The sequence below is a fragment of the Phoenix dactylifera genome, unplaced genomic scaffold (genome assembly GCF_009389715.1).
Source record: "Phoenix dactylifera cultivar Barhee BC4 unplaced genomic scaffold, palm_55x_up_171113_PBpolish2nd_filt_p 000701F, whole genome shotgun sequence".
Classification (NCBI taxonomy): domain Eukaryota; kingdom Viridiplantae; phylum Streptophyta; class Magnoliopsida; order Arecales; family Arecaceae; genus Phoenix; species Phoenix dactylifera.
In genome coordinates this window covers 204,030-226,512 of record NW_024068083.1, presented here as the reverse complement: position 1 = coordinate 226,512, position 22,483 = coordinate 204,030, and the positions used below count along the sequence as shown (strand labels likewise).

Sequence of the window (22,483 nt, the reverse complement as noted above, 5' to 3'; positions counted from 1 at the left end):
ATTGGGGGAAGTTATTGGGCCACCTTTCTACTCGTCCGAGAGATAGCCCCTCAATCTTAAAACGTTCTAAATGGATCTATCAAGTTTCCAGACTATTAAAAATGGTCTTTCGGCTCCTTGACCAATGGTGTTAACTTGCCATTACAAATACCCTTACTTTCTTCAATATGTGGATGAACAATTAAAAGGGTTTGGTGTGCTTTGAGATCTATACAGTGAATCAATAAAGGGACTCGGTGTGCTTTCACATTTGCATGGCGGGTGATCCTTAACAACGGGTCAAATAATAAGGGTGCTCTGAGATTTGTGCTAGTGGATAAATGAAGAGGTTTGAAGTTCTTTGAGATTCATGCAGGAGTGATCTTTCACTATAGGCCATATACTAAGGATGCTTTGAGGTTTGTGCAGACATACGAATAATCTTAACTATGGGCCATATACTAAGGGTGCTTTGAGATCTGTGCAGATAGATGAATGAAGGGACTTAGTGTGCTTTGACATTTGTACGGTCGGTTATCTTTAACTATGAGTCATATACTAAGGTTGCTTTGACATCTATGCAAGCGGATAAATGAAGAGGTTTAGAGTGCTTAGAGATCTGTGTGGTGGTTGATCTTTCGCTACATGCCATATTCGAAGGGTGCTTTGAGATATGTGCAAGTAGATGAAAGAAGGTGTTTTAGGCCCTGTTTGGGGGAGCTGTTGGCAGTAGAGCTGTTAGAAGTAGAGCTGTTGGAAGTAGAGCTGTCTGAAGTAGAGCTGTTATAAAAAGCTGTTTGCTGTTTGGTAACTACATTCGTAAAATGCTGTGGTACTTTGTTTTGTGTTTGGTAAACAAACTGAGAAAGTACTTTTGTATGACAAAATTACCATAAAGGACATTGCATAGTATTATACAACAGAACATAATAAAACATAACATAAATTAATACATAAATATACGATATAGTATAATATTATTGCAATATAAAATAATATTATGTTAATATAGCATAATAGTAATATAATTATTAGAGTAAATTAATATTTGGTAATTTAACATAATATTAAATTATTTAACATAACATATTAATGTATTATGATATAATGTAATATATATTATATTTATAGTATAATACAATAATAAAAGTATAAAATATTATAATTGTTAGTATAAATTAATTTCTCATAATATAACATAATATTAAATTATTTAAAATAACATATTAATGTATTATAATGTAATGTAATATAATACAATATTTATAGTATAATACAATAATAAAGGTATAAAAAATTATAATTATTATTATAAATTAATTTTCCATAATATAACATAATATTAAATTATTTAAAATAACATATTAATGTATTATAATGTAATGTAATATAATATAATATTTATAGTATAATACAATAATAAAGTTATAAAATATTGTAATTATTAGTATAAATTAATTTTTCATAATATAACATAATATTAAATTATTTAACATAACATATTAATATATTATGATATAATATAATATGATATTATATTTATAGTATAATACAAAAATAAAGGCATAAAATATTATAATTATTAGTATAAATTAATTTTTCATAATATAACATAATATTAAATTATTTAACATAGCATATTAATGTATTATGATATAATATAACATGATATTATATTTATAGTATCACACAAAAATAAAGGTATAAAATATTATAATTATTAGTATAAAATAATTTCCCATAATAATTTCTCATAATTTCCCATAAAATAATTTTTCGCGGTCCAGGGGCTCTTCTTCGTGGTCCACGCTCGAGGAGGACCTCAGCGTGGGCCGCGAGGTTGATGATAAAAAAAAATAATAGATTGATTTTGGAAGGTATGGAAAAGGATTAAAATTTTTTTCTTCTAAAATGTGGTTCAAGAGATGCATACAAAAATTGAAAAGAAAAATACATTTTCTTACGGAAGGGAGTCTGACGGCTAGGGTTCTTGGCTCCAGCAGATTTTTAGGTTTATAAAGGGACAAACTATGTAATTATGTTATTTTAATATGGACATTTTTGTCAAAAATACAGCTTTCCGAAAAAGCTGAAACAGCTTTCTCGCAAAAGCTCCAAATTGGAGCTTCCTCCCAAAAGCTGTTTTCAGCTTTCCGCAAAAGCTGAAATAGCTTTTTGAAAAATTTACCAAACACAGTTTTTCATCTAAAAGTACTTTTGGAGGGCCAGAAAGTGCTTTCTGGCCCTCCAAAAGCTCCCCCAAACTGGGCCTTAAGATCTATGCATTGAGTGGTCCTTAACTTTAGGCCATATACTAAGGATGATTTGAGATCTGTGCAGCCGGATGAATGAAGGGACCCAGCATGCTTTGAGATCTGTGTGCCCCATGATCCTTAATTATGGGTCGTATACTAAGAGTTTTTTAAGATCTATCCAAGGACTTCACCCCACAAACAACTGATATGAACGACATTTTTGCCATGATACAATTTAATGCTACCATGTGATGGCCATATGACACCATTCTGTTAACGGAGATGAACGATAGGATTGTTTTAGAATAATTTAGAAACTTAAAGGTCCCGATTGAAAAATTTTAAAGTCGAGAGGGTATCTTTGGGATAAACCCTAAGTCCAAGGGTTATCCTTATAATTTTCCCGAAGTACTACATAGTGACCCTCTTGTGGTCTAAGAAAATCTCTAATCAAAATATGTAAAATGTAAAATATAATTGTGTACATTAAGTTAATAAATTCAATCAATTATTGAAAAGTTGAGCAGACATGCTATAATGTATAATATCACAATAACCTTATTAAAAATCTAACATGTTGATTGTATTATAATTGCAATCTAGAAGGAGAAATAAAAACTTCAGGACACCAAAACATTTTGCTTAATTCTTTTAAGGTTGGAATTGTCTCCTAAAAAATTACAATATATAAATAAAAATTGTTGCTAAATCCTTCTAAGATTGGAATTGTTTTTTAAGATATATCATGCCCTAAATTTGGAACATAACATGGGCATGCTATTGTGGGGTATTGTCCATGATAACATGAAGCCAACTATAGCAACTTGTACAAAAATTCAGCTCACACAAAATATAATAAAAAAGGTCTAAATTATTCCATCAATTAAATAAAAAACAAGTTGCTAGTTTAGAGCTTCCAAATCAAAAATTCAAATATTCAAAATTTCATAATTTCAAGAATCCACAATCATCAATTTCATAATATTATTATTCGACTAATAGACTAGAAATATGCTACAAAATCTTCCAAACTTCCTAATATGAACATCAAGAGAAGATCACTCTCCTGCTCTGGGCAACCTTACTCATCTGAAATGATAAAAATGAAAAGTGGAGCTACACAACTTAATAAGTAAACCTTACACTACTTTACCAGGATCAAGAATAAAATTTTCATGACTCTATAAATTATTTAGAGATAATAAATTTTCTTCGAAAATAGAATATTTTATTTTACATAATAAGCCAAGTCGTAAAAGTCATAGAACCAATCATACTTTCATATGTGCATAAATCATGGACATTTCATAAAAATGATTCCATGTTTAACAAATCACTAGAGTCATAAAGTGTATGCCATACCCATAACAAGACCATAATAATACTCTCAAACTTAATGCTAAGGTCATTCCATACCCATAACAAGACCATAATCAACAATTTCAAACTATTGTAACTCACTGGCGGGCCATATGTCAATTACTATAACCCGCAAGAGATGGCTAACTACTATAGTCCGCTGGCAAAGGTTGTATAATAACTAGTATAACTTGCTAGTGGGAGTCATATGCCAGCTACTATAACCTGCTTGTATGCCAAATACTATAATATGCTTGCAAGGGTCGTATGTCAACTACTATGACATACTAGTGAGGGTTATATACTAACTAGTGCTTGCTGGCAAGGGTCATATGCCAACTACTATAACACACTAGCGAGGGCTATATACCAAGTAGTATAAGCTGCGAGTAAGAATTGTGTTGTGGAAATAAAGGGTCTCGAACTTAGTCCCACATCGACTAAATAGCGGAGAGGTCTGTTCCTTAAATGAAGGGGGGCAACCTCTTTCTCTTTAGAGGTGCCTTTTGCAGGGCAAAATCGTGAGGAGGGAAGAGACTATGAAAGCCCTCCCAGAGTAGACAATACTTCTGAGGAGAAGCAGTCACTTTCGTTGTTTCAGACCGGTGGGGACTGAGCTCTGAGGTCGGAGGGTACCCTCGACCTCATCAATGATGCTTTCATTGAGAGCCCTTCACCCCGGCACAGACCCCTCTGCTAGGGGGCTATGTTGTGAGAATAAAAAGTCTCAAATTTAGTCCCACATCGACTATATAGCGGAGAGGTCTGTTCCTTAAATGGAGGGGGGCAACTCCTTTCTCTTTAGAGCCGCCTTTTGCGGGGCAAAACCGTGAGGAGGGAGGAGACTATGAAACCCTCGCGGACAATACCTCTGAGGAGAAGCAGTCGCTTCCGCTGTTTCAGACCGGTGGAAACTGAGCTCTGAGGTCGGGGGGTACCCTTGACCTCATCAGATTGTATGCCAAATACTATAATATGCTAGCAAGGGTCGTATGCCGACTACTATAATACACAAGTGAAGATCATATATCAACTAGTGTAACCTGCTAGCAGGATCGTATTCCAACTAGTATAACCAACTGGCAGGGTCGAATTCCAACTAGCATAACCTGTCTGGTAGTATCCTGTGCCAGCTACTATAACCAACTGGCAATGTCGTATAGAACTAGCTTTGGATGTCGACCTATCCCATATTCGAGAGCTATATATAGCTAAACCTTTTAAAAATATTTATATTTTTTCTTAAAACATACATAAATAAATAAGTTGAAAAATTCTACCACAGTGCCCCCTAGTCGGACTCTCTCGCTCCATATCTAGCTGACATTGTAATCGATGCCTAACAAAAATATTTTTCCAAAAATGAAAAAATAATTTGTTGAGAGTGGGATTTGAACCCACGCCCTTTCGGACCAGAACCTTAATCTGGCGCCTTAGACCAACTCGGCCATCTCAACTTGAACGGCAATTAGCCGAGGAATCCTTTCATCACGAGTATGCTTCCAACTGGTCCAGGCACTCTCCTGTACCACATCGATCCCAACCATCCATCAACAGCAGCAGCTCAAGGCAGTCGTCATGCAGCAGTGGAGATTTCAGCACGTTAGTGCTGAGTTCGGGCCAGATACACACGGCAATCCATTAAGCAGTGGTGATTTATCTTATAAAATATTTAGTAATTTTTACCCACTTTGAGAAATTCATCAAACAACGCCAATCCACGGTCTCTTAAAATGGCAGAATATTTGAGCCACGTATTTGGCTCATCTGGTTCCTTGTATCCAAGCACTGCATCATTTAATCTTTAACATTTTGCCAAACTAAACAGATATTAAGTATTACAGTCTACTGTAATGATTATTATGACATTAAAATGGATGAGGCACCTCCGGATATAAGTAACAGTTATCATTTGTTAACGTTACAATATTATTTTTGTTTAACATTTCTAAGTATAGCCACAGTATCATTATCTTTCCATACACTAGATCTTTTCTTCTTAATTGAAGCTTCAAAGAAAAATGGATAAAAGATATACAATATAAGGGATGGTCTTTTACCACAAGGCTGCGGAGGTTGTTAAGAAGTCTAAAGGATTTGAAGTCCTTCAATGATTTTGCATGAAAATAATTGATGTTGTTCTTCCACCCATGAGTATAGTAGTAGCAAAAAAGTTTGATCCTTGCAATCTAACGTGTGCTTTTAAGGGATTTTAATCATTTTCTATATTCCAATGCATGCCCTCATATATGCATCTATAATAATAAATATTATAAGTTATGTTTCAATGAAATAAGATATAATGGTTGTTATAAATGAAGAAGAATAAAGTAGAATAATCTCATAATTACTGAAAGAATTTCTATAACTCTTTTGGTTATCTAATTGTAGAATCAATCTTTTTCTTAAGCAATATTTTTATAAAAAAATATTGAGAAGAAGGTACTAGACAAATCCAAGTGTTAAAACCGGTTGAAATAAAAAATAAAATAAAATAAGAATTTTTTGGATGTAAACCCTCCTAAATATGTGAAATTGTATGAGTATCCTGGCAAAGTATTATTTGCATATACGCCCTTATAGATATTTCTTTTTGCATATCTACCTATTAAGGATATTTTAGTTATTTTTAATTTTAAACTGCTAATTTTTTGACGACGTTGTGCGGGCACAAAAAAAAAATAAATAAAGAGTATACATGCAAAGTAAGTATTTTAAAGGGTATACATGTAAAAATTAATTTGAGGAGGGTATTCATATAAATTTCAATATTTAGAAGGATACGTATACAAAAAAAAAACCTCAAAAACAAGTCAACATTTGTCATTAAAATACTTTTGATTTGCAGGTGGATGTGGAACTACAAACAAAGAGAAGAGAATGAAATCTACCAGAAAAGCAACCACAGTCACTGTGTAGAATGATTCGGAACCTAACTTTAAAGAGAATGATGGCACATATAAGAGAATGCAATCTTCTTTTTTCTGAAACTCGGATCATACAGAAAACAGGAAAAATAAATAGACTCCTCATGAGCTTTCAGCAAGTTCCATCATCATCTCTCTTCCTTTTATAACCGATACAAATCCTGTGCAACCGCAGCCCAACAGGAAACTAAATCCAATCAGTTCTACTACCAGTGGCTGGAAAAGCAATTATAGTGACCCTTTCCATAATCTGGCTGAATGCTTCACCGTGAATGACGATAATAAACTAATACTACAGTGTCTCTCGCAACATCCGGCAGAATATCATGATGGAATCTAGGCATCAACTAGTTTGCAGCATCTATGGCATGATGCGATGAAGTTTCAAAAATAATCTATTATCGTAATACGAGACCAGAATTTTCTTTTTTTTTTTCCCTATATTTACTTGTATTCCTATGTTCATCTATATCATAACCATGAGAAGGAAAAAAAGAAAAATAAGACCCTCTAGGCCAGATGTGCCAATCCAATCTTTCTGCATCTTTCTATAAACATAGTTTCCTGTATCAGTTCGATATCGGCATCCGATACAAATGGCGTATCGATATTCGGTAAATCGAAAAAATTCTGTACCATACCATATCGTACCGACAAAAAGCTAGTGTGACACCGATATGAGGTCCGGTACCTAGATGGCGAATCTTGACTATAAAGCTATATTTGGTTACAAATTTTTGTGGTACAAGAGGTGGAATAACCCTATTATATGTGGATGCCAACTAGTTTAGTTGCCAAAATGACAGAGAGGTAATCCTGAACACCAATATGGGATTAAACACAAGTTTGCAAAGATTCTCTCATAGGTCAATGTTCGAGCTCCGATATAAGCCAATAATGAATCCCAAAAAAGCTTGTACATGTTCGTGCTCACTTTTTTTCCAGTGAATCAGGCTTAATTTGAATGGAGCTGCTTTACCAGAAAGACGAGAGATCTCAAGATTATTCGAGTTAAAGCTAACTATTTAAGCTAGATTAGTGATTCCTTTTTCATTATCACGCTACAAAATAATGCTAATATATTCGAGTTAAAGATTATCCGTTACCAATTGGTGGGTACTTGCGCGCTTTTCGAATTTATTCTTCGCTCCGTGTGGTGGCTCCATTACTGCAAGCAAGCGCTGATTTGCATGAGCTTTAATTTCTCGACTGACGGTCGGACGAGTCATAGGCTGAGCCCGTCGTTAAGTCGCCGTTGTGGCCCGCTCGGTGGCCATTCCCCGCGGGCCACGGCACGCCAGCCGAGAGAAAAGGACGGCAAATGGACGCTTCTGATGAGAAAGTTCTTGTGGGTCCATATCCACCCTGGCGTGTTCTTTTTGCTTCTTGGAAGTTACGCCGCCGTCCACCCCCAAGATTCCTCAGCCTTTAGCCGGATCCGGGTTCAGTTCGTCGCAGTCTCACTCTCTCGTTTGGGTGGTCGTGGTGGGGTGTCATTCCAAATTACCAACTAAAATTTGTAATGACCGTCCGAAATTGGCTATCACAGAAAAATTATATTTCAAAAAATTATTTAATTTAGAAAGCTCGATTTTTTTTTTAATTTTAATTGGTCGAGCACTAGTCGGCGATTTTTTCTATGATCTTTTCTAAATTTCAATTCAATATCATATTAGTGGGATTAATAAGTTTTAAAATTAAAATAACTCCCACCACAATAGTGCTCCACACATAGTTAGCATATTGAAATTTGAGGTTATTTGAGTTTCAATTCAACACATGGTGTTAGTGGGCCAACTAGCTGAAGATAAACAATATCCAAAATTGAAATAATCTTTATCATAATATTCCATCATACATGGTGAATATCCAGTAAATTATGGTGAGAAAAAAATAAGGATGACATAGAAAGTGAATAATTGTTTTGGAAAAAAAAAATCCAATCATTTTTGAAATAGATTTAAATTTTGTTTTAGGTTTAATTTGATTGAAACAAAATGAATATCTGGTAAATTTTGTTTTATGTTTAATTGTTTTTGAATGATTGTTTTATGTTTAATCCAACATAAAATCATTTCTAATTCTAGTCGATTAAGTTCTTCTTTATTTTATCTACCTTTGAATGCCATAATTGCTTGCATTCATTTCACAAGCGAAAAGAGACATGGAAGAGTTGGAAATCGCATTTTATTGTCTCTGACCTATGGAGCAAAAGAGAGTAGAAAGATTTGGAAAACAAGGTTTGATGCTCCATTATCTCCATTATCGGACCTAATTAACCTCATTTTCTTTAACCATCACATCCCTTTTTTTTTTCCCCTTCTTTCATGGTCCCCTATCTATGCATTCGCCTTTTTAGCTGGTATAACCAAGAGCCCAACTATGGATTCCAAGCCTAGACTCTTAGACTTTTATCCTCATCCGTTTCATGTAAAATAGAATCGTTTTCCCTGCTGATTCCTTAGATCAAATTAAAGAGATATCACGACTTGCACCATCCGTGTGTGTCTGCACGCACGACTCTCAAAGCAAGTGGATTTATATGAACCATATCCTTTTTACGTTCCGGAGCAAGTCCGCACCCGAATCCGATAAAAGCCCGACAAATGGCGCGATAAAAACCATTCATCCCCTCTTCGAGCCTTCAGTTCGCCATTTCACTTCCTGGCCGCCTGCCCTCCTCTCTCTCTTTATCCATCTATCTATCTATGAGCTACGAAATCATTTGGCTTTTCCTTATTGTTTCCGTTATCCTAATAACCCGAACTTTATTCCTCCTTTTTATGGCGACTCCATTTAGATTTTCTCTTCTTTCTGCCTCCAATTTCTGGATTCGCTGCTCTCACTGCGTCAAACACTCTTAAGACATTTATAACATTCCAGCATAACTTTTTCTTTTTTTCTCAATTTTTTCACTGAATCGCAGTGATGGATTCGACCATTTACTTTCTTTCCTTTTCTCAGATTCTTCTCAATTAGCCAAATTTGATTCATCTGTCACTCCAGTGCCTCACCACAGCTACTTAAATCACCAGCACCTCATCACCTTCTTCTTTGCTAAATCTTTGCTTTTCTAACTCCTCCATCACTCTCTTCTCTCTGTACCTCATCTTCTAGTTCTGGAATTTCGTGTCCAAACTCTTTCTCAAAATGAGAAACTCTAGTTTCTTTGCCATTTTGTTGGTGATTCTCGTGGGATTGGGTCCATGGAGGAGCATCCACTCCCTGGAATCGAAGCAGGAGATGAGACTTTCAGTTGCCATGACCATTGTTCCTCACGCTGGATCCTTGGGAGCAGGCAAGTTCTCCGACATCGGTCATATGTTATGCTTCATCTGTATACTATTATTGAACAAAGTTTAGTATTATAATATATTAGAGATTCCGATCTAAAAGTTTGGTATTGCTGCAGTTTGTCTTGATGGGAGCCCCCCGGCTTACCACCTCCACCGGGGATTCGGCGCCGGCGCCCGGAACTGGCTCCTCCAGTTCGAGGTAAGACCGTCGATCACCATCAAAGCTTCCATCAATCCAGGCCGTCTGATCTAATGGAACTCGTCATCTCTGGTACAGGGAGGAGGATGGTGCGACGATGTCTCCTCGTGTTTGGAGCGATCGAGAACCCGGCGTGGGTCCACGCGGTACATGAACAAGCTCGAGGTCTTCTCTGGTATCCTCAGCAACAATCCCTCCATGAACCCAGGTGTCTCCTCAGACCATTCTATTTCAATCTCAACCGTTGATTCCGAGATAAAAGTAATCCTTCACGTCCCATTTGGTGTTTCCGCTTGTTTCAATAGGGTGTATCCGTGATTCTCTATAAAAGTAGGGAGAAGTTTTTTTTTTTTTTTTCACTTAAATGGACATTTTAAGACAACAAATTTCGAAGTACTTTAGGCAGCTTTCTTTTTCCGACCCAATGAATATCTCCAGAATAGTTAGCCATATGCGGCCATCTAGTTTACAGCTTCATTAGCTTATCTGTATACATGTTTAGCTGAGCAGGAGATGCGGATGGTGAAACAGTGGGTTCTGCTTGATAGGCTGTGCTAAATCTGGCCTGTCCTTTCCAAGTGGGGGAGTTGAGGGGAATAGTGGGTCCCTTTCCGTTGAGATGTTCTGTTTCCTTTTCTTTTTTTTTGTCCCCTCCTCCAACTATATGAAATCGACGGCCGGGAATTGAAAGAATAAAGGGAGGAGTGGTTGCTCTGGAATCTTTATGGATTGGGTTGATAGCTGAAACTGTCTGCTTGAAGGAAAGAGGAAGATGAGGGGACGACACTGCCTCCTTTTTTTTTAAGCTTTAAAGTTTATTGTTGCTGAAGTTTGGAAGGACGACGAGCCATTATTCTTTTTGAGCCATGAAACGGTCGTTAGGTTGGAGAGATCATGAGTGCTGTATTTGCTTCTCATAAAATGGTTGCTGGGTTGGCTAGGGATACCGAGGGTATCACACTTGGGCCTACTCGTTTAAATGGGCAAGCACTTGTGCTCTTTAATTCATGTCCTCCTTTGATCTTTTCTGACTAAATTCTCCACTTTGTTCTTCTTTCCAAGAATGATAGTTGTGTTTCACCTGCCTTCTATTAGCTCAGCAGTCTGATGTGGCAAAAGAGGATTGGTGAAATCCATTGAAAAGCCAAATGCATAATTGAGTGGATAGCATAGTGGCATCTCCAAGATTCATTTATGGGAGCGGTGCAACTCCTGGATTATAATCTAGCAACTAATTAAATATGGGTGATTAACAAGGGAAAAGCATTAGGGCTCGTTTGGTTCGCGGGAAGCATTTTTCCTCCTAAGAATATGATTTCTGATAAACAAATTCCTAAGAAGAGGATGCGTAGAAAAGTACTTTTGGCATGTTTGGTTGACTATGGAAAAGTGACAAATTTTCAAAGTGCTTATGTTTGGTTGGCCATTCACTTTCCTAAGAAAGTTATGTATAATTCCTATTATGCCCTTAATCAAAATTAGGTTTTTAATGCTTCTTTAATGCTGAAGGGACTTTTTTGGAAAAAAGTAAAAATGGAGTAATTCCCGCCTCATGGGAAAGTAACTTTTCCATGTTTCTCATGGAAAAGACTTTTCCATGAAATGTGGGAATCATATTCTCATGGAAATACAACTTTCCCTTCTCTCTCCTTTGAAAACTCCAACCAAACAAGAAGCATCTCATTATTTTTCCGTTGACCACACTTCCCCCTTCTTTTTCCGCGAACCAAACGAGCCCTTAGTGATGCACGGTCAAATGGAGAAATGTGAATTAGAGAGCACAAGCGTCAAAATTTGGGTATCGGTAGGTATGATTCATTTAGCTTTTAGGATGCATTAGATGCTAATGACTGAGGCCCTATTTAGGAGAGCTGTTGGCAATAGAGCTTTTGGAAATAGAGCTATTGGAAATAGAGCTGTTTGAAGTAGAGATTTTATAAAAAACTGTTTACTGTTTGGTAACTACATTTCTAAAGTACCGTGGCACTTTAACATGTATTTGTTAAAAAAACTAAGAAAGTATTTTTGTATGACAAAATGACAATAAAGGACATTACAAGTATCATACAACAGAGCATAATAAAATATAATATGTATTAATATATAAATATATAATATTAATATAATATAATATAATATTATTATAATATAGTACTATAACATTGTATACTATAGGATAATAATTTAATATAATATTAAATTATTTAACATTACATATCAATGTATTATGATATAATCTAATATAATATTATATTTATAGTATAATACAATAATAAATGTATAAAATATTATAATTATTAGTGTAAAATCATTTTTCATCCTTTTGATGACCATTTATCTCTCTAATAAATTTTCTAGCTAGGTAATGAAATTGGTTAAATAATTACTAATATTTATTTTTATTGATTTATTATTTTATGTAATTGAAATATATTTATTTATTATCTTATTTATTTATTTATTTATTCATTTATATACATATTTATTTATGCATTTATTTATTTATCATTATAGAGGACAGATTATTTACCACTCATTCATCATTTTCCATTTTAATTTATTTATTTATTGTTATTTCATTTCATTTAAATACATCTATTATCTTAATTTTCTATTTATTTAATTATAGATTTATTATTATTATTATTATTATTATTTTCTTTTCTTTTCTTTTCTTTTTTTCTTTTTCTTCTCTTCTCCTCTTCTTCTCTTTATTTTATTTATTTATTTATTTATTTATTTTATCTCTCCTTCCCTCTTTCTTCTCTCGCAAGGGGAGATCGGGCTCGGGAGGACCGCGTAGCGGCCGGCGGCGCCCCCTCGGCCGCACCTGTGGCCGACGCCCGCGGCCGGGCCTGCGGCTTTGCGGCGGTTGTGCGGGATCCGACTATTTTCTCCCTTTCTTCCCCGGAGCTCACCCGTTCCGAGAACCCCCTCCTCCCTGTTTCCTCCTTGCCCTCGGACCAGGATGTCGCTAGATCTGGGCACTCAGGTGGCCTGATGTTCACCGCCGTCCTCGCTCATGCTGGGTGCTACCTCCGGTATCCTCCGTCAGCGCCTCTCCTCATTCCGAGAACCCCCTCCTCCCTTTCCTCCTTGCCCTCGGATCGGGATGTCGCCAGATCTGGGCACTTTGGTGGCCTGATGTTCACTGCCATCCTCGCTCATGCTGGGTTCTACTCCAGTATCCTCCGTCGGCGCCTCTCCTCGTTCCAAGAACCCCCTCCTCCCTCTTTCCTCCTTGCCCTCGGACCGGGATGTCACTAAATCTAGGCACTCCGGTGGCCTGATGTTCGCCGTCGTCCTCGCTCATGCTGGGTTCTACCTCCGGCATCCTCCGTCCACGCCTCTCCTTGTCGGACTTCGGTGTTGAGAAGAAGAAGGAGAGAGAAAGAGAGGGGATGGTGAGAGAGGAAGAGCCGGTGGGATGGGAAATTTTGGGAGGAAAAATGAACTTTTAAATAAAGGAATTTTGGTCAAAAATACAGTTTTCCGACAAAACTAAAAACAGCATTTTCGGAAAGCTCCAAAATGGAGCTTCTGCCAAAAAACTATTTTCATCTTTTTGAAAAAGCTGAAACAACTTCCCAAAAATTTTACCAAACATCATTTTTTATCTAAAAGTACTTTTGGAGGGCCAGAAAGTACTTTTTGGCCCTCCAAAAGTTCTCCCAAACAGAGCCTGAAAAATCAAATGCACTGGGCAAAGATTAGCACTTGCTTAACATATTGTTAAGGTTAATATCATAGTAAATTTTATATACTTGTAACATGTTTAGAGTCTCTAGAATTTATTCCTTTAATGCTACTTGCATGATGATCACAATTATTGTCCTTGAACTTTAGATTATAGATAAAAATAGTCTAGCAAAGGTGCCACAAAACTAAAATGTGACTAGGTGGGTCGCTCATGCTAGGTGGTGCTAAATGATTAAGGAAGTCACTATGGAGGTTCGGTGAGGTGGGGGAGGGTCAATATGTCCTAGCTATTAGCTAGTTCAGCTAAGCAACAAAGTGCTAACAAGTCGCAATGTGGATAGCTTAAGCCTTACTTCTTAACCTATAAACTTGACCTAACCTATAATCAACTTGATCTTATCCGGTTCATTATCGCCCTAAGTGCTTTGCCACTTTTTCCATCAAGATATTCAAATGATTTCTAAGAAACTCATTTATGCAGAGGATGAAGATTTTTTTTAAAAAACAAATGTAAGGTGAAGTACATATAAATTCCAAAAAAAGTTTTTTTTGTTAACTACCTCGAATTTCAATCACCAATATTTATTTTCATAAGTCATTTTAAAATATGTTTATGCTGCTATTTTTCTTATATAGTTATAAAATCCAAATTATCAATTTTTTCTAATTAAAAAAAATGTGTTTCTTTGACCCCTCCCCTTAAATAACTCAGAAAACCAAAAATGCAAAAAGGAAACAAAACCTTAGTTTCCTCCTTTGATACCGACTCTCTCTCTCTCTCTCTCTCTCTCTAAGCCTTCAACTTTCTTTTTTTTTAATGAAAAGGGAGGGAGAACCCACACTAGATTTTATTAAAATGAAAAGAGCACAAAAAGAGGGGAAAAAAGAGGAAAAAAAACCCTACTTCCATCCAACATAGTAAAAAGAAAAAAATCAAATTTGAAATTTAAAAACCCTTTCATACAAAAATTAAACATCCTTCGAATTTCAAAATTAAAATTCAAATTTCAGATATATCATATATATAGTGCTACGGAAGTAGAAAAAGGTTCATTATATCATATATAGTTCCGTGAAGTCATTTGTTTAATGGGTCCATAAGATGCAGCGAGACAATGCATGATGGATGATTGCCATATGGAGGTGCAAGGAGGTAAATTGCACAAAGAAGAAATCTGTCAAGAAAGACAGTGGGAAAGAAGAAATTGTGTATTAGTATTTCTTTAACCAAGCATGATATCATCACCATCATTGAAAGGAGCAGTAATATTTATGATTCCTAGCTCTATGGATATACTACTATCACAACCATCCAGCTTTCCCAACTTTTTAAGGTCGACTTCATATTTTTTTCATTCTCATTCACCAAGTATTCCTAGTTACAGGCATTTGATTTCATATAAAGATTTCTAATTGATACCTCTTGGAGGACCATAACAGAACTGAAACTATACACTTATATTCTTCTTTTTGTTAAGAAGCGGAATAAAGATTAGGTTGAAATATTGTATATAAAACTATGCAATATATGTTGATTAAACATCTCCTGTACTTCCAAGCTAATGTTGGATCATGCGGTGACTAGTGGCATTTCTAGCTACTGGTTAATTCTTTTTATTTTTCTTTCTTGCAGAAAGTTGCCATCTCCTGTATTTGGAATATTATAGAGGTTGTTTTCCTAGGTCTTATGTTAATGAGTGCAAAAGGGATAGAAGTCTCATTTGGCCACTTGGTCTATAATTTGCATTTGTTGCAGGATGGACCTTCGGCCTCAAAAAACTGGGCTTGGCCCTGGCCCATTAACATCTAGTCATTGGTAGCAATTAGGATGGACCAACAATATCATTTCTCTGCAGTTCTTTATCTATCCCATTAAATTGTTTCGACATGCTAAAGTTTGTGGTTTGATTGGAACACTCATGAACTATCTTATACTCAATTATATATTTGATTTGTGGTTAAGACTTTGCAAACTGACAGATATATCTTTTGCATAGATTTCTACGACTGGAATCGCGTAAAACTTCGCTACTGTGATGGAGCCTCCTTTGCTGGTGACTCAGTTAACCACAATGGTGTAAGCTTCCTTAATCAGTCCACATTCTCAAATTATTGAATCTCTATTATCTACGAGGATATTAATTATCACTTTTGGGTTGGTTCAAGACACCCAAGCCTAAACTGACTGAAAGAAAGTTGGACCATCCCATATTTATGTAGATTAAGCCCAAGTCAGATATTTGCTAAGGTTGTTAAAGAATCTAGGCCTTTATGGGGTCGAGTCCTGGCCAACTGATTAGTATAACAATCTAAGAGAATTAATCTTACCAAAATAAAAATCCTATCATCTAGAACTTTGAAATCATTTAGAAACTCAAGTACCCATAATAATAATATTGGCATGTAGGTTGCCCTGCAGCCCTGAATTTTTAACCAAATTCACTAAAAATCAGTTGAGTCTGTGAACTTATTGGGATGATGACTGATTCAACTTATTGGTAACTCACAGTAGAATATTTCATGCTGTTCATAAATGATTTAATTTTTCTGATAAATGTCCAACTATCTTCTTGTTTTAGTATATAATGTTTATGATCCGTGGTGGGACTTGACCTTTTGTATTATGAGGTGTTTATTTTGAGCTCACCCTAGATCAAGTCAACAAGATACAAGCTAACCATGGATTGACTTAATTATAATGTTAAGAGAGTCAACATATGCTACATATAAGCTGCAGAAAATATAAACATAAATCAAGAACCTGGAGTCATTACAGCATTAGATAGTTAACAGAATCTTGATATTCTGTCTATTCTTTTTCATAGTTCGATGAAAATAATATTGAAACTGCATTGACATCATGGCATATGTGGATACTGGGATTTGGGTTATACAACAAAATATATCTAGATCTACTCCTTTTCCTTTTGTGCTTTGGTGCTTGGTGGAAGATCACATTGTTACTTTAGTTAGTGATGGATTTCTTGTGCTGATGAGCAGACAACTGTTCTTTACTTCAGAGGGCAAAGGATCTGGGATGCTATCATTCTTGACCTTCTTCCGAAAGGGCTGTCCCAGGCACAAAAGGTATACTTCAAGCATCTGAACTCTGAAGCACTAAATGTTCCCTTGAGTTTCACACAATTTCTCACCCATAATACTAATTGGCTGCCCATCACCTTAAATATTCTGCAACCATTGTTGATGGTATTAGGTCCTAATGCAATGCTACAACTGCACATAATTTGGAAAAAGTCCCTGTAACTTATTTCCACTTCTCTGATAAAAGGGTCTCCTGTAAGGGTCCTGCCATGAGGCATGTGGCACTTCATTTCTTATATGGATCGCTTGGGGCTTAATGTGGTTTTGCTGATGGGAGTTCTTCATACCATGTCTCATCATATCATTACTATTAGGGTTTTTTGCATGATTACCCTCCTAAATATTGGATTTTGCATGAATGCCCTTCCAAAATTAATATTTACATGTATACCCTCGTAAAACACCTGTTTTGCTATTCTACCTTTTTTTAATTTTTATTTTTGCATGTATAACCATGCTATCTAACAACGTTAAAAAATTAACGGTTTCAAACTAAAATGACTAAAATACCTTTAATGGATAGACACGCAAATAGATCACGATTCCGATAGCAGAAAAGAAGACAGGGACAATAGTATAATTTTAAAATTTTATTTTATTTTTAATTAATATAAATTTGATTTTTCTTAATACCATTAGAACAACTGTTATATTAGGAGCATTTGTACAATAACAGAGTTTTTCAAAGGTATACATGCAAATATCAATTTTGGAAGGGTATTTATGCAAAATCCGATATTTAGAAGGGTATCCATGCAAAAAACCCTTACTATTATTACTTTTCGTTGGAATTATCATTATTATTACTCGATAAAACATGGGGCCCTCATGTATTAAGATCAGTATAGGGTTTACATCAGATGCTGCAAATATGCATGTGGACTAGGCGGCAGGGAGGGTAAACTTGGGTTCACACTGATGTAAATGTGCATGCTAGGCATTCCCTTGATTCTTCATGAACTTGGAAATGGATGCTTAGCAAACCTTAGTTGTGTCTCAAGGACAATAAAAGATTCTCAAATTATTCTCTAATTCCTTATATCCAGCACTGCTTTTTGCTGAATTAATTTTTACACATCCTTCTGAAAAGTTATTATTCATGAATGACTGGAAATTATTAACTTGTGGTATGCTGAGTTTCAAAGCATCCAGACTTGCTTGAACCACCTTTTCATTTGTTTATCCAGTTACCTTTTCCCTAACAATTCTTACCAGAGAATTTGCAGAAACACTTGCTGTTTCCTTGCCAAAATTCAGTCAGAATCTTGCTTTGCTTACTGTGAAACAGAAAATGAACATTCATCTGCACTGTCCAAGCTTTATGCACAAGAATCTATACACACATCTGTGATTGTTCTTTGGGCATAAACTAGTCTATTTCATAGTTTTCTACATGTTTTCATGTATTAATATTTCTTAGTTATTCAAATTACCAGGTGCTGCTTTCAGGATGCTCTGCAGGGGGCTTGGCTACTTTCCTTCACTGTGATGATCTTGCTCGTCTTCTTCCTAAGGCGACAACTGTGAAATGCATGAGTGATGCAGGATTTTTCCTTGACGTGTAATTTACTTATTCATGCACAATTTGGTTTAGTTTGTCTTAAAGAGCTTTTGACATTCCTAACAAGTTGGGTTGAAACACTTACTTTTTGATATGGCAGGAAAGATATATCCGGCAAAAACACTATAAGGTCATTCTTTAGTAGCTTAGTTACTCTACAGGTCTGCTTTCTGTGTTTTTTTTTCTTGTCATTGATTTGTTTTGTGCATGTGTGTGTGTGTGTGTGTGAGAGAGAGAGAGAGAGAGAGAGAGCTTTCTGCTTCTGTTAACCTGATGCATGCCAATTAAAGTTAGTGTTGCTTGCAGCCTTCTTCCTAATTAAGGATGTTTAAGCTGCAGGGGGTACAAAAATATCTAAACAGAAACTGTGCAGGTTCTCTTGATTATCCCTATCAGGTTTGGTGATTTTGCTCACTTTTGTGACAAGATGTTATGGAATACAAAAACTACTGATTCTTATTCTGCAATGTTTGTGCAGTGTTTCTTTCCCCAGCATGCATTAACATACATCAGATCACCATATTTTATCTTGAATTCAGCATATGATGTATACCAGGTCAGGACTCTGCATAGCCAAAGCCCATACTCAATAATTTCTCCGTTTTTTCATGATTTACCTTTTATTTATACCTTATAATTGGGCTTTACTTGATCCATGCTGTCTATAAATGAATTCTCATGTGTCACTAGTTGATTTGAAGTCTCTATGTTTGAACAGTTTCATCATATATTTGTGCCACCTTCCGCTGATCCATATGGTCATTGGAACCGATGCAAATCAAATCCAGCAGCTTGCACTGCAAATCAGATAGCTATTCTACAAGGTTACTCACTCTTCCACTTAGGCCTAATGCTATTCTTCTTAACCTTACTAAGCTTTCCTAGCCATTAGAGGCTTGTCTCAATAAGTAATCTCTCTCTCTTGAGCTCTGTGACATTTCTATCAAATAATACATGATTATAAAATCGTGGAAGTTTTAACTTCTGTTGTTTTTTCCTATTTTTGAAAAAAAATGCCTTCCTATCTTTGCATTTTTTCTTCTATCACAAAGTTCATAATGGTTGCCATTGCACCTGAATCAACAGATTGCTTCAATTAATTTAGTTCATTGTTAGACTACATTTATTTGGTCATTCCACATCTTTTGACTACGTATTCTCTCTTGCAGAAGTAAGAATTATGAGAAAAAACCTACGCAACAAAATTTCTTTTCATCTCTCCATCCAGTCTCATTCATTTTACTACATTGATTTTTTCATTGGTTAAAATCTACCACTAGCATAATTTTTAAGGTCCAATCAACTTACTTTGAATATATGTATGTACAGGTTTCAGATCTGAAATTCTCACGGCATTAAGATTGTTTGGTGGCTCAAGAAATGGTGGGATGTTTATAAATTCTTGTTTTGCTCATTGCCAGAGTGAACTGCAGGACACATGGATTGCTTGGAATTCTCCCAGATTGCACAATAAGGTAGGTAATATATAACACTGTAAGAAAATCTTTGAGGAGCAACGGTGAAGTAAAATAATCCCAAGAACTTATTAATGATTTGCAAAACATTTTGACAAATTCTGCAAGATTTTACAGCGTTACAACCATTTCTCATGTTCAGACTATTGCAGAGGTTGTTGGTGATTGGTACTTTGAAAGGAAGGTAGCCAAGGAAATTGACTGCCCATATCCTTGTGACCACACCTGTCATAACCACATACCATCAAGTCAGGTATGTAGACAAAAACAACTTGTGGATCTAATTCATATATTATGTTAATGCATCAATAAATAGGTACATGCAAATGGTACGCATCTTATATTCCAGTGAAGTATCAATGGAACTAAATGGTTCGGTCCACACCATTTGATTATAGGCATACGAATGGCGCCTCAAAGAATTCAAATATGTGGACCTTCAAAGGATACCTTAGATTACTCAAAACATAAGGCAGTACTTTCAATTACAATCCAAGGTGATTTATTACTTGTGTACTATTAACGGAAACAAGCATATTTCTCTAGCTGATGCTCTAGCTATCAATTGTTTTAGGTATTGGAGGAGTTATAAGTGTTTTTTTGGCAAAAAAAGTTGGTTCTTGGAAACTTCACCAGTTAAGCACCTTTGTTTCTATCATGGAGTTTGGAAGCTCTTGACTAAGAATAAGTGTGGAGAGCATACATCAATAAACTTACTTCAATATACATCTATCAAGTTGACAAGAGTTACTGCTTCCTTCTCAATAACAAATCCAGAAAAAGAACGTGCACTAAATCTGCAAACATAGGGAGGTTTACCTGTTTACGTTTATCTTTTATTCAGAAAAAGATTGGACATGTGCCTGTATTTATTTATTCATTTTGATTAATATCCAGGTTTTTTTATTCACACACTATTATCTTGCCAGCTACAGTAACTATATCTGTCATCATGGTTGTTGCAAGTGCACTAATGATATCATGATGGTTGTTAGTCTCAAGCATTCAAAAGTATACCTTGTAAGTTGTCAATGTTTCTCCTAAGTTTCCTTTTTCTGAGAAAAGGGAGGGGGTTAACCCCCACCAGCCACCCTGCTGTAGGCGGGTCTAACCCAGGTCATTGGGTATGAGATCCCAACAACTTCACCAACTGTACTCCTTGGCACCCACAAGTTTGGTTTTCAGAACATGTGAGCAAAATGTGTAAGGTTGGTTCCTTGGGAATTATAAGGGGAAAAGCAAGCACTTCATGGTTTATCATTTCTATCATCATATGCTCACAGGTAAAAGCAATCTTGAGTTTTTACCACAAGCCACCAATAGTTAAATTTTTTTGTCACTAACGATAGTTAGCGTTATTTTATCACTTACGGGAGAACATTACAAGAAGTAACCTAATGATCTGTCAAATTAGTTGCTATTATCAAGAACAAGTTTATATTGTTTACTTGTATGACATTATAATTGGCTTGCTGAATCTAACTATGGATTGCTTGATTGACTGGTGGCAACCAGGGAGGTAATTAAACACCATCTTGAGTGGATCTAAAATATTGACATCATTGGAATTTAACCATGACCAAGGCAAACATATAATTGCTACAGTATTCTTGGATAAAGAGATTACAATGGAAGTGGTTGTATGGAAGTTATTTGATGAATTGCACGTATCTATGCTTACTACTAATTTAGATTTCTACTCTTTTCCTTCCAGGAAGATGGCATTTATGTCCCCCTTCATTGCTGTATCATCATTAGTTTATTGCTAATAACATGCATGGTGTTGCCCTCCTCGTCCATCTGAGAAAGAAACCTGTTAATTGTTTTGAATATATCAATGGAAGAAACTAGGTGGCATGAACAATGGAGGCTGTCCAGAATTTACTAAAGCAGGAAATATGGAAAGAGATCAATTTTTTTCAAGCAAACGCTCACTCAGGAGTGTGTACTAAATATCGTGTTCTTCCAATTTTGATCGTTGATTGCTCAATAGAAGGGCGATAAGAAAAGGATCATATGTATTAATAAAAGCAGAAGCGTCGACATTTTGTTCTTTTAATGAAAAGCTTGCGGGGGTTCTTCTCCCCAAGAAGCAAAAGTCTTTATGGCTTGAGAATAATATTTGGTTGAGTTTGTATATATTTTTGAACAACTTTGAATTTATATATTTGATGCTACACTTGAAATCAATGAAAAGTTGAAAGGCATAGATCAATTAACTAGTTTATCTATTGATTTCTACTCTATGTTTATCCCCATGAGCCTATTATCTTCATTCTATCTTACAAAATCATTTATGCGATAGGGTGTAGAGCATTTATGATTTTGGTAAATCTCAAGGAGCAGCAAACCCACATGATATATTCAGAAAAGCAGTGGCATATTCATGCACTATATCATGAAATACGGAAGAAAAAATAATTACTGCAAAATCATGAACTATATCATGCCACCATGTTTGGACTTTGCCCAATTCTTTTCCTTCTGTTTTCTTTGAACATAAAGACTATCCCACGCAACAAACTACATATAATTAAAAAAATCCTTTATCTGCAATTTCAAGAAATTCTCTAAATTAGCAATATCATGTACATCTAATATAAAAACTAAGCACAGCATTTACCAGACTAA

At 35.6% G+C, this 22,483-nt stretch overlaps 1 protein-coding gene and 1 non-coding gene across 6 annotated transcripts; one reads left to right on the top strand and one right to left on the bottom strand.

The window, feature by feature from the left end:
- Positions 1-4,969: 4,969 nt before the first annotated feature.
- TRNAL-AAG lies at positions 4,970-5,050 on the bottom strand. The gene has a single exon. It is a non-coding gene; the product is annotated as a tRNA-Leu (tRNA).
- A 4,099-nt stretch (positions 5,051-9,149) lies between these two features.
- LOC103719369 (pectin acetylesterase 9-like) lies at positions 9,150-22,077 on the top strand. Of its 5 annotated transcripts, none has more exons than XR_605958.3 (14): positions 9,150-9,818; positions 9,933-10,015; positions 10,094-10,223; positions 15,712-15,791; positions 16,715-16,801; positions 18,253-18,377; positions 18,478-18,538; positions 18,717-18,773; positions 18,856-18,933; positions 19,096-19,201; positions 19,707-19,852; positions 20,005-20,105; positions 20,251-20,349; positions 20,427-22,077. XR_605958.3 is itself a non-coding variant. In XM_008808576.3 (14 exons), exons 1-13 carry the CDS (start codon positions 9,671-9,673, stop codon positions 20,305-20,307), a joined length of 1,269 nt encoding a protein of 422 aa, XP_008806798.2. In that variant the 5' UTR covers positions 9,150-9,670; the 3' UTR covers positions 20,308-20,349; positions 20,427-22,077. The 5 variants fall into 5 exon arrangements, 3 of the variants coding, with proteins under 3 accessions (XP_008806798.2, XP_038975998.1, XP_008806797.2); XM_008808576.3 differs by having other exon boundaries at positions 19,995-20,105; XM_039120070.1 differs by having other exon boundaries at positions 19,995-20,105; positions 21,567-22,064.
- The last annotated feature ends 406 nt before the right edge of the window (positions 22,078-22,483 follow it).

Bases quoted from the DNA above. Each gene is read 5' to 3' on its own strand.
- LOC103719369 (XM_008808575.3), top strand. From the start codon at position 9,671: ATGAGAAACTCTAGTTTCTTTGCCATTTTGTTGGTGATTCTCGTGGGA. The intron at 9,819-9,932 runs GCAAGTTCTCCG...GTATTGCTGCAG, and splicing joins CGCTGGATCCTTGGGAGCAG to TTTGTCTTGATGGGAGCCCC. The intron at 18,539-18,716 runs GTCTGCTTTCTG...TTTAAGCTGCAG, and splicing joins GTAGCTTAGTTACTCTACAG to GGGGTACAAAAATATCTAAA.